Source organism: Microcaecilia unicolor, chromosome 1 (genome assembly GCF_901765095.1).
Source record: "Microcaecilia unicolor chromosome 1, aMicUni1.1, whole genome shotgun sequence".
Classification (NCBI taxonomy): Eukaryota; Metazoa; Chordata; class Amphibia; order Gymnophiona; family Siphonopidae; genus Microcaecilia; species Microcaecilia unicolor.
In genome coordinates this window covers 659,674,181-659,686,689 of record NC_044031.1, presented here as the reverse complement: position 1 = coordinate 659,686,689, position 12,509 = coordinate 659,674,181, and the positions used below count along the sequence as shown (strand labels likewise).

At 43.2% G+C, this 12,509-nt stretch overlaps 1 protein-coding gene across 1 annotated transcript in view; it reads left to right on the top strand.

Annotated features, from left to right (window-relative positions):
- The window catches only part of CSPG4 (chondroitin sulfate proteoglycan 4), a 195,435-nt gene that overhangs the window by 139,327 nt on the left and 43,599 nt on the right, over positions 1-12,509 (top strand). Inside the window, 1 exon segment of the mRNA XM_030186859.1 lies at positions 7,124-7,325. Coding sequence (XP_030042719.1) covers positions 7,124-7,325 — 202 coding nt within the window.

The following is a 12,509-nucleotide window of genomic DNA, read 5'->3' as shown; positions in this document are numbered from 1 at the left end:
TAAAGAGGCCCGCCCCTTAATCTATTTTGGAGCATAGATTACATTCGTAATTTAGGAGCATAAATTTAGGAGTATAAGTTTAAGAGTATAACCTTTAAAGAATAAGGCCCTATATGGGTTGATGTTTTAGACATTTCTGCACTCAGGGCCAGGTGCACTAAACTTAATGAGCCAGCAACGTGGTTTTTAAACTGGTTCTAGCCAGTTTAGCGCACAAGTAGTAAACCGGGACTTGCACAAAAGGGTTCTCCGAGCCATTTTCCTGTCACGGTAGCAGCTAACCAAAATGGAATGCAAATGAGCTAATTACTATTATAATGTGAATTAGATTGCAATGCACTATCATTTCCAACCCCATGCACCGTGGAAAACCTAATGAGGGGTCTGCACCTCTCGTTGGGGCTGCTGTGAGCAGGACCCATGCAGAGGAGGACCCTCATCGCAAAAATCAGAAGAAAAAAAACGTTCAAGTGCTCTTCAGGGATGTCCTTTCAAGTGCCTAACACTTGGACGTCCTTCACTCAAAAAAAAAAAAGGACGTCCCTGACGAACACTTGGACGTATTTTTTCTTCAGATTTTGTGATGGGCGTCCTTCTCTTGGACGTGTTTTTCTTACATGCCCGAAAATCGCCGGAGAGAATCAGGGATTGGGACATGCAAGGATGTCCAAATCAAAACAATTTTGACGTCCCTTTCGATTATGCCCCTCCAGTTCTCTCAGCCAATCACAGCGCGTTTAACTGTCACTGGTGTCAGCTAAATGCACTGTGATTGGCTGAGAGAGACCTGGAGGGACATAATCGAAAGGGGCGTCCAAAAAGTTTTGATTTGGACATCCTTGCACGTCCCGATCCCCGAATCTCTCCAGCATGGTCATTTTGGGCACGTAAGAAAAACACGTCCAAGAGAAGGACGCCCATCACAAAATCTGAAGGGGAAAACGTCCAAGTGCTCATCAGGGAGGTTCTTTTTTTTTTTTTGAGTGAAGGGCGTGTATGAAGCCATCTTTGGCATGCGCAGAGCAGCCAGCATAACGATTGGCTGCTCTGCGCATGCTCAGCTGGCCGACAGGCTTCCCCTCCTTAGGAAGGAAATTGCGTGTAAATGAGCTAACAGCGAGCAGCTCATTTGCATGTGATTTCCTTCATGCATGCCCGTTTTTTACCAATTCGTTAAGAGATCAGTAAGGGAAGGGCTCTTTCCATGGAGTTAGTGCATCTGGCTCTCAGTAAAATTGACTGATCAGTGATAGCATACGTAATCCAAGTTCTCGTGTAGGTATTTACAGCCCCAGTATCACAGTTAATGATCCTGAATTTAATCCCCACCTATAGCCATCTGCTTCATTGTTTTCAGTCACACCTTTGCTGCTCCAGCTTGTATCCTCTTACCGGATTTGTTTTTTGTTCTGCATTAATCTGGACAAGATTGTAAATTCCAGAGAGTAGGGACTGATCTTTATGGGGGTAAATTTACAAGGTACCTGAGCATGCAGAACACGCTATGAAATAATGTTTTTTTACACACTAGAAAATTGCCCAAGGCACAGACACATAAGAGGTCATTTATAAACCCTTTTCATCCATAAACCCCCGGATCCTATAAAGGTCTCCCAAATTTGGGCGTGATCCTGAGTTGCGTGAGCAACTAAATTAGTTAATTAGCCATCAACACTCAATAATTGTTAACAATTAGTCACTGGCGTTAATTGGTACTATGCACAATTCTATAAAGAATCATGCCTAAATTCTCTGGCACGCAACATGGGAGGGACATGGGCAGTCCCAAAAGTTGCATGTGGTGTTACAGAATTGGGGGGATGTGTGTCCAACTTGTGTGCCAGGATTTACAGCTGGTTTCAGCAGGCATAAATCCTGGCACCTTATTTTAGCCACAGGAAACAGTGCTATGTGCTGTTCGATAAAGGGCGCTCATCCCAGGTGCCCTTTATAGAATCGTGCCGATTTTTGCCGGTGCCTAACTTTGAACACTATCTACTGAATCTAGCCGAAAATGCTGATTTATGCATATGTAAAAACTCTCTTATAACCTTAGGTCATGCTTTAAAGTATGCACAGTGCATGCAGGCCCAGGGAAATGTTTGGGCAGAGCATGAGCAGTCACGATGTATACATGTAATTTCCATGTTAAACAGCTAACACAGAAGGAGGCACGGAATGAGCACGTTAAACAGCAGTGTAGATAAGCAGAGGAAGGATATGGTCCCCATAATGATGAAATGTAGGAGATAAAAAGCGAGGAACGACAAAAGATGATGGAGAAACTATGAATCACGTCAACCAGTCTTTATTAGAACAAGGGTGTCTGTGATACAGATTTTGATACAAAGTCAAGACAATCCGTGGCCCAATGAACTCGACAAGGCTGTGTTCCTGCACTAGGCCTGTGCCAGGCAGTGGCGTAGCCACAGGTGGGCCGGGGCCCACCCAACAGTAGCACACATTTAGCGGTAGCTGATGGGGATCTCAGGCTCGGCCAGCTGAAGACTTCTCCCTGATGGCAACAAAAACGCTAGCCCACCTCTTTAACATTGCTTTTGACTCGTAACCACTCGCCTCCACCTACCCTCCTCTCCTCCTTCCTGTACACATTAATTGATTTGATTTGCTTACTTTATTTTTTTGTCTATTAGATTGTAAGCTCTTTGAGCAGGGACTGTCTTTCTTCTATGTTTGTGCAGCGCTGCGTACGCCTTGTAGCGCTATAGAAATGCTAAATAGTAGTAGTAGTAGTACTCTCCACGATACTGGCACCTGCACACGCTCAGTTTTCAGTGCATGCCTGCTGCATACTGCCAAGGTGTAAAGCAGCATTTTCCCGCCAGCTGAAATATTTTTTTTTGGTGGTGGTTGGGAGGGGGGAGAACACTTGGTGCCCACCCACTTCTTGCCTAGGCCCACCCAAAATTTGTTGTCTGACTACGCCCCTGGTGCCAGGAGTCAAAAAGTACCAAAAACAGTAGCAATTCTCCTAAGCAGTGAAGGCCTCGTGGAATAACCTGTCCTGAGCAAAATCTCAAGGTAACAACCATGCGGAGCCAAACATAAACGAACGTGTCTGTGTCACAGAGCCACTGTCTAACAAAGCGGTAACTTCCATGCTTTAACTATCAGCGCCAACTACACAAAACCCCAAGGGAGAGACAAAAAAAATATATCCAAAATCAAAAAATAGTCAGTCCTTGAAAAGGTATATCAGATGCTTAGAGAGGACAATCCTGTAACACTTTGATGAAAAGGGAACAAAAGAGAGTTCAGTATAGGCTGAACCTACAGCTGAGCTTAAATTTCAGTGGGTTCAGCCACAAAACAGCGCACTTGAAAGCTCTATACATCATAGACACTGTCTAAATATGTACCCTTAATTTATTTTATTTGTGTCCAAATGTTGTTTTATTTGTTACTTACATTTTCTGTATAATAATATTAAAGCAGGAGTGTAAAAACGTGCAATAGGCATCCGTATACAGAAAAGACCCTCAAATCTGTAGGCTGAGAGCCTACATCCAAAAATGTAAAATAAATAACATCTATATAGATATAGATAGATAGATAGATAGATAGATAGATAGATAGATAGATAGATAGATAGATAGATAGATAGATAGATAGATAGATAGATAGATAGATAGATATCAAAAGCACCGGAAAAGGAGCAGACAGGAGCGAACTTATCTTAATTAAAATTTATCACTGTTTCACTGAGTGATCCAAATTTCCAACAACAGTGAGATGCCAGTGTACACCCTGCCATTTTACTGAAAGTTTGCCTTGGTTGTGTGAATTGAGCTTGTGCTGGTTTTTTCTACTATGGTAGGGTTCACGCTTGGCTTTTATTACTTTATGTTGGACAATAGCACCTTTTAACAAGCTTTTGATAGTGAAAACCACAACATAGCCCCTGACACAGCCCTTCTGGGTGAAACATGGCCAGTGCCGGGCAACATATTAGTTTGCAACTCTACTATTAAAGTTTCTGTATATCTACCACTAATCTGCTCTGTTTATTTCCACTTCGGAGTCTGCAGATCGTTTACCTTGCTGTTTTATGGATGTAATTCTCCTCTTATTTTCTGACTTTTATCTTTATTTTATATTGAACACTTTTTATTGGTGATTAAAAAACAAACAGCAACAATACAAACTATGAATACCAGTACAAAGAAGTTTGACAATATCTAACCTCAGTTTGCGGGTGGTTTATTTGGAGGTATATATTCAAAGATTCCAACACGGGAATCAGAATATTCAAACTACTCAAATTGGAACCTCAAACTGAGGTTAGATATTTTCAAACTTCTTAGAGGTGTCTTATAATTATTTAGCAAGTTTGAATTTCCCTGAATTATTTACCAATACAAAGAGCAATGGCTTAAAATTATGACGCTACACATACTGTCTGTATATCACCATTCTTATATTACCTGAATAAATCGTTATTTCCCCTCCCCCTCAATGTCCACTTCTCAGCACAGTGCAAATACTTACGTCAGGGTAGGGATATATTGGGATTCCAGCCCCAACGCTTACAACTGGCAACCGAGTGTCAGCATTGTAAGTTTAAAATCATGCGTAAAGATGACAAGGAAAAATGAAGAATGCTGGTAGCAAACAAAAACAATCAGCAAAGGTTATAAATCCTATTCATACTACCAACCCCAAACAAACCAAAGGTAAAGCTGCAGAGGGCCTGGTCTCTTATGACCCTTCTGCGTCAGTATAAGGCATAATTTCTGGAACTGTCTTCCTCCCTCAAAAAAAAAAAATAAAAACAAGTCAGCCACCCCACTGAGAACCCCGCCAACTCTTAAAGAGTGTTCAGAATCGCGCTAGGGGCCTGTGGAGCTTTTATCTTTATTTTATTATCTTATTTTAATTGTAAACCGTTGTGCCGCTATTGCCTAATAGCAGTATATCAAGAATAATAATCTAAATTAAAATAGGACTTCATGTCTGCTGAGCTTTGTAACTTGTGAGTTAGTTTTTTGTACAGTCTCAGAGCTACCTAGAGCTGTTTATTCATGTGTAACTGTATTTCTGTTGTGACAAAGGGACCCTTTTACTAAGCTCCAAAAATAGCCTAATGCAGGATGCGTCTAAGTGTCTGTGGGGCCCTTTTACTAAGCCGTGGTAGGCTGTGTCAAAATGAGCGGTAATTTCAGATTTGGCGCAGGCCCATAATACCTGGATTAATTAATTATTTATTTCCTCCTACGCACGTCAATTCTGGCGGCAATCGGAATTTGGCGCGTGCCAACCGGTCACCGTGCATGTAGCACGTGAGCCTTTACCGCTAGATCAATGGGTGGCATTAAGGGCTCAGGATGGTTTTGGGCATGCCCCGACTTCATTTTTACCGCAGGCCCTTTCCCCGTCCCATAAAAAAACACACACACGCACACTTTTTGTAGATGCAATAAAAACTGGCCCGGTTTGTACCCAAAATACACGCCTACACTACCGCAGGCCACTTTTTACCACGGCTTAGTAAAAGGACCCCTGTGTTATTTTTGCCATATGTGTGGTATTTATTTACTTATTTATTTTCATGGGGTGTGTCAGGGGTGTGGAAGTGCTAGTCGGCTAACGAGCTAGCACAGGAGCCCTTAATGCTTCCTCAATAGGAGGTGGTAGTGCTCCCGCAATAATTTTTTTTAAATGGATATGTACTAATGCTAACATTAGCACAGATCTTTCTATTCAAGGAATAGAAAAAAAAAGCACTAATAATAGGCTTCGCGAGTGGGAAAGTCTCAGATGAGGACACGTTAAAGTCTGTTTCTTTGTGCAGCTTTGATTTCCGAAAATCCTGTGGTTCTTTTCAGACTCAGAGAGCTCACACAGAAAATGCCGTTATATTAATTTCACTTCCTTATTTTTATTGTGTCTGAAATAATGGTTTTGTTCTCTTTCAATAAGAAGGAATGTCTTGTGAGGCAATCTGATGTAGAATTGATTATAAAAGAAATATCTTGGGGGAGGGAGGGCCTATTGATATTCTATGGTAGACCTGCCCTGGGTCACTGTTTGTCCTGGTGAGTACAAAATCCAGGAAGTTTTCTACATGCCAGTGAAAAGGAAGGCCACAGGGTGCGTTCTGGGTGTGTTCAGAAACTCTGGCACACACAGCTTGGGAGAAGTGTTCATGCACAGCTGGAGCAACCATGAACCAAACAGAGGAACAATGTTTTAAAGTTACCTCTGACAGAGAAAAGATCATCTTTCTAGGATATTGGTATAAAATCAGAGTCAACAAACTTTCTTAGCATGGCAATTATACTGTGTTGTGAATACATAGAGGGGGTAATGTTCAAAATCATTTAAGTACATGAACTGGTTTACACATGGAAATGCCTGGTTAAAAAACTGCCCAGAGTGTAAGGGGGTAGGAGAGTGTGCCTGTAATACTAATGTCACGAATACTTTTACCCGTGACAGTAAGAGGCGGTCCTGGGAGCAGAGCTGGGGTGAGGATTGAAGTTAACGCACAAGCTTTTCAATTTTCAAAAGTTTCTGCTTAAATGTTTTCAAAGCTTTTACACCTGCTATTTGATGCGCACAAAGGTGGGTGGGTATTTTGAAGGGATCATTTTTAAAGTGTGCGCATAGTTTCACTTTGAAATTGGTGTAACTGAGGCACATATGGCTTTACAAGTAAGACAAGGTGGTTAAATTAACAGAGCTAAAACTACAGATAGAGCCCCATTTTGCATAATGTGTCTAAGTAGATGTTGAAGGTGGAGACTTTTGTAAAATACACGTAAAGACACTGGGAAATATGTGTGTATTTGCCAGCACATTTGACAGGAGCATCAATTTCACCAAGAAACACATTTTAAAAAAAGAGCGGCACTAGACGCATTAAATAGCAGGCCTATTTTTAACCGTTGAATATCTGCGTTAATGGTTAAATTGCCATAGTCAAAAGTGAAAGCAGATATTCATTGCAGGTTGCCGGATTTGGCCCGGCATTGAATATCCGGTCTGAGCGCCAGTGTTGGGCAGTCACCGTGCAGCCTGACGCCGGCTGAATATCAGAGAGTGTATTTTTTAAATGTGCCCCTATTCAGTACTCTGAAACTGTGGATTTTTTTTCTCCAAGCTGTGGGAAGATACTGCTGCTGAAATCACTTCTGCCTTGCTGAGCAGTGATGACCTGGACTCCCCTCCTGAGGAAGTAGTTTATTCCATCCAACCACCAGTCAATGGGAGAGTTTTGCTGAAGTCATATCCTGTCAACAAGGAAGTCCTAAAATTCACTCAGGCACAAGTCAATCAAGGGCTTGTTATGTTTCTGCACAAAGGTATGTTAGCAAACAAAGAAAATGAGAGAATTTACATTCTGAAACAATAACCAGATCAGCTAGGATGGACCCTCTCCAGGAAAGTGCATATTGCCCAATACACCACTGCTTAGCCAAAGGAACATGAAAGTCAACCAAGCCCTGGAAAAAAAAGTACATTACCACCAACGTCACTGCTACCCTGCCACTACCAGTGCTATCACATCGCCATGGCAACACTACTAATACTCCTACCACCCCATCTCTACCACTTCATACCACCATACCACCACTACTACCCCTACCACACTATCCCAACTGCTATCACACCAGCATGCCACCACTGAAAACCCACCACCACTATACCTGTACCAACTACCACTACTACCTGTATCACACTTTCCATCATGCCACTACTACTACCTGTGTCATACTATCACTACATCATCACTACTACCCCATCACACCTCCACCATGCCACCACTACTATCTGTATCGCACCACCACCACCACACTATCACTACTACCCTTCCACTACCATTGCTATCACATCACCATGGCAACACTACTAATACTCCTCCCACCCTGCCTCTACCTCTATTATACCACCAAAGCACCATTACTACCCCTGCCACACCACTGCAACTGCTATCAGACCAGCATGCCACCAGTGCTACCCCGCCACACCACCACTACTACCCTACCACCACATGACCACTACTACCCCTAACACCACCACCACTATTACCACTCCACTACTACCCCATCACACCTCCACTATGCCAACACTACCACCCATAGCATACCACCACTACTACCCCTGCTATCACACCACCATGCTACTACTTCAACCCCACCACCACCACTATTACCCCTGCTACAACTACTGCAACCCTATCACCACTACTCCCTCTACCACACCATCACCACACCATCACCACACCATCTCTACTATCCCTGCCATCAATACCACAGCTATCACACCACTATTACCCTACCAGATCACCACCATCACTACAATGTCCCCTACCACAGTACCACTGCCAAAATCCCTAGCACTGCCTCTACCACTGTCACCACTACTACCCCACCACACCTTTCCACTACATCCCCTGTCAGCACCACTACCCCAGCATTACTACCACATAGTATGTGAACTTCAGTATACCATAGTACTCATGCTTTCTATGCTCAATCTGAAATTTCTTTGGGACAGAGGGACCTAATTATCATGAAACTGATCTTGTATCACACTTAACTCAGGAACATCTCCTAGACTGGGGACATGATATTGTTTTCACTGAGCATCACTAGTCTGCAAACAATAATAAAGTCCTGATCTCCCACGTCATTGAAACCAGATCATACTCCTCATCCCCTCTTTTAATACTAGGGTGACAGTCACAATAGGTAGGCAGTCACTCTCATAAAGAGATAAAGGTAGACTTATTAGTCACTCAAATAGAGGCATATTTTCAAAGCACTTAGACTTACATAGTTCCATAGGTTACTATGGAACTTTGTAAGTTTGTGCTTTGAAAATATGCCTCATGGTCACTTTAAGTTGTATTAACCTTACATTTTAGACCCAAATGGTTCCTCAGCAATCTTAGTTTGAATGTGAGGCCCCTGCTGTTGTGCCATCAGTGGTACTGACCAAAGATCCATCAGGCATAGTCTTCTGTTTCCAGTAGTGTTCAATCTAGGTTCCAAGTAGTTGACAGGATCCCAAAACACTACTAGATTCTATATTGCTTATCCCAGGATTTTCTCCAAGTCCACCTTAAATATGGCTTATGTATTTTTCTTGCAGGATCTTGTCAAATGTTTTTTAAACCCTACTCCACTAATGGTTTTTACTGCATTTTGTAGCTGCAAATTTCAGACCTTAATTATATCTTGAGTGAAGAAATGTTTTTTTTCCAATTTGTTTTAAATGTACTACTTAGTAACTTCATTGAGTGCCCCTTGATCCTTGCTCTTCTAGAAAGAGTAAACAAGTGATTCACTGCTACCCATTCCGCTCAACTCATTATTTTATACACCTCTATCATGTCTCCCTTAAGCCCAGCCTCTTAGCTTTTCCTCTATAGGGGAGTTATCCCATCCTCGTTATCATTTTGATTTCCCTTATCTGTACCTTTTCTAATTCCACTTTAACTTTTTTGAGATGCGGTGACTAGGATTGCACACAGTATTTGAGTTGCGGTCACAACATGGAGCAATACAAAGGAATTATAATATTCTCATATTTGTTCTCCATTCCTTTCTTTAAAATTCCTAATATTTTATTTGCTTGCTTAGCAACCACTGCACACTGAGCAGAGGGTTTCAACATATCATCAACCATGACACCTAGAGCCCTTTCCTGAGCAGTGACTCCTAATGGAGAACCCTGCATCATGTAGCTATAGTTTGGGTTCCTCTTCTCTATGTGCATCACTTTGCACTTGTTCACATTTAATTTCATCTGCCATTTGGATGCCCAGTCTCCCGGTCTCATAATTTTTCACAATCCTCTTGAGATTTAACAACTTAGAATAACTTTGTGTCATCAGCAAGTTTGATCACCTCATTCATTATTCCTGTTTCCAGGCCATTTATAAATATGCTAAAAAAGCAGCAATCCCAGCACAGACCACTGCGGAACCCCACTATCTACCCTTCTCCGTAGAGAATATTGACCATTTCCGTTACATAACTTTCCACTATACCAGAACCTGTGGAATAGTTTTGTCCATTAACCAGCAGATGGAGATAGAGAACTGAAAATTTAGCTGAGATATATCTCTCTTGGCATCCAGTCCAGCTCCTCAGTATTTCTATCTCCAGCAGGTGGATGGACACATTTTTCAGCCTCTAGTTCTTAGTGCTTTGCTCCTGTTCCAGTTAGTCAGCTGGTCCCCAGTTGAGCTTTGCAGGAGGCCTGCGAATTTACTTCTTCCTTCCCTTCACCTTTCCCCTGTTTCCTGTGGAGCTCCCCTTTTTCAGCATAACAACTTAAAAAAAATAAAGGAGAAGGAGAGCATGGACGGAGTATCAATCCTCATTCTTTCTCATCTGGGGTAAGACTTGTGGAAATTGTGAACTTGGCGGGTGCAGCCAGCATTGGTAAATCCAACTAAACTTTGGCTCAGAACTGCTTGAAGGGCTGCAAGTGCCTGACTCACTGCTGGGGACTGCATTGTGCTGAGCTTGTGCCAGTTGGGGTGAATGGTGACTCCTGCAGAGGCAGTTAAGCAGTTTTCCTGCTGTGGGACCTACCCACTGGCGTCGGGGCGTTGCAGTGTGTGCAAGCCAGGAGTCCCATAGGATGTGGGGAAAATGGTCAACAGTAGCACGTCTTCGGATTTAGCCAGAGATTTTGTGCTCTCTGGCAAGGCAGGTGCACAGTTTGAGGCAGGAGAGTATGGGAATGGGCACCATTTTGTCAGGGTCAACTGGCAGTGAGGAACAGCCTCTGTCTGATAATGTTTGGAGCACAGCCACCATTTTACAACCTCAGGGCCTGACAGAGCATTCAGCTGCATCAGGATCTTTCTTTCTATGGAGTTTATATTGCTCTTACACCAGGCCTATTTACTGAAGCAGGGACAGTTGAAGTTGCTACAAGGTGCTTCAGTTTCTTACTCCACTGCCCTTCCAGCTCCTAAGAGATCTCATTTTGCCTTATCTGCCAACTCCTGGAGGTCTATCTCTGCTTCTCCCTCCTTGGCTTTTTTGAGTTTAAGCCAGTAATCTCTTCAATGATCCTCCTGTTGCGTTCTTCTGTATGTCTTGAAGGAAACCTCTTTGCCCTTATTTTTTCAGCCACCTGTTTAGAGAACCATATAGGCTTCCTGTTTCTCTTGTGTTTGTTTACTTTCCTTGTGTAAAGATCAGTTGCCATACGTATAGCAACTTTCAGCTTAGACCACTGAGCTTTCACTTCAACCATGCCTACCCATGCCATCAGCTCCTTCTTCAGAAGGTATTCCCCCATTTTACCAAAATCAGCAAGTCTGAAATCCAGTACTTTGAGTTTTGTGTGGCTGCACTCTGTTTTCGCTCTTATATCAAATCATATCGCGTTATGATCACTATTGCCTAGGTGGCCACCCACCTGGACATTGGAAACACTACCTCCATTTGTGAGCACTAGATCCAGCATCGACCCTTCCCTCCTGGGTTCCGTCACCATTTGTCTCAGCAGGGCACTTTGACAGGCATCCACAATCTCCCTACTTCTTTCTGATTCTGCTGACAGGACTTTCCAATCCACATCAGGCAACAACGTCTCCCCTTTCTTACCAAGCTTATGGATATCTTCAATCAGATCCTTGTCTAGCTTCTCTATTTGTACCAGAGATCTGTAAAGGTCTGTAGAAAGAAAATTATCAGGTAAGACCTAATTTCTCCTTAACCCTATTCCGTTTTCTGTCTTTTAACCAGATTTTAATTGCCTCCCATAACTTTAATTTCCTCCTCAGGAATCTTTCATATGAGGTACTTTGTAAAATGGTTTTTGAAAATCCAGTTACACTGTATCAAACATCTCACCTTTATTTTTTATTTTTTTTGTTACATTTGTACCCCGCGCTTTCCCACTCATGGCAGGCTCAATGCGGCTTACATATTGTATACAGGTACTTATTTGTACCTGGGGCAATGGAGGGTTAAGTGACTTGCCCAGAGTCACAAGGAGCTGCCTGTGCCTGAAGTGGGAATCGAACTCAGTTCCTCAGTTCCCCAGGACCAAAGTCCATCACATAGTAACATAGTAGATGACGGCAGAAAAAGACCTGCACGGTCCATCCAGTCTGCCCAACAAGATAACTCATATTTGCTGCTTTTTGTGTATACCCTACTTTGATTTGTACCTGTGCTCTTCAGGGTACAGACTGTATAAGTCTGCCCAGCACTATCCCCGCCTCCCAACCACCAGCCCCTCCTCCCAACCACCGGCTCTGGCACAGACCGTATAAGTCTGCCCAGCACTATCCTCACCTCCCAACCACCAGCCCTGCCTCCCAACCACCGGCTCTGGCACAGACCGTACAAGTCTGCCCAGCACTATCCTCACCTCCCAACCACCAGCCCCTCCTCCCAACCACCGGCTCTGGCACAGACCGTATAAGTCTGCCCAGCACTATCCTCACCTCCCAACCACCAGCCCTGCCTCCCAAGCACCGGCTCTGGCACAGACCGTATAAGTCTGCCCAGCAC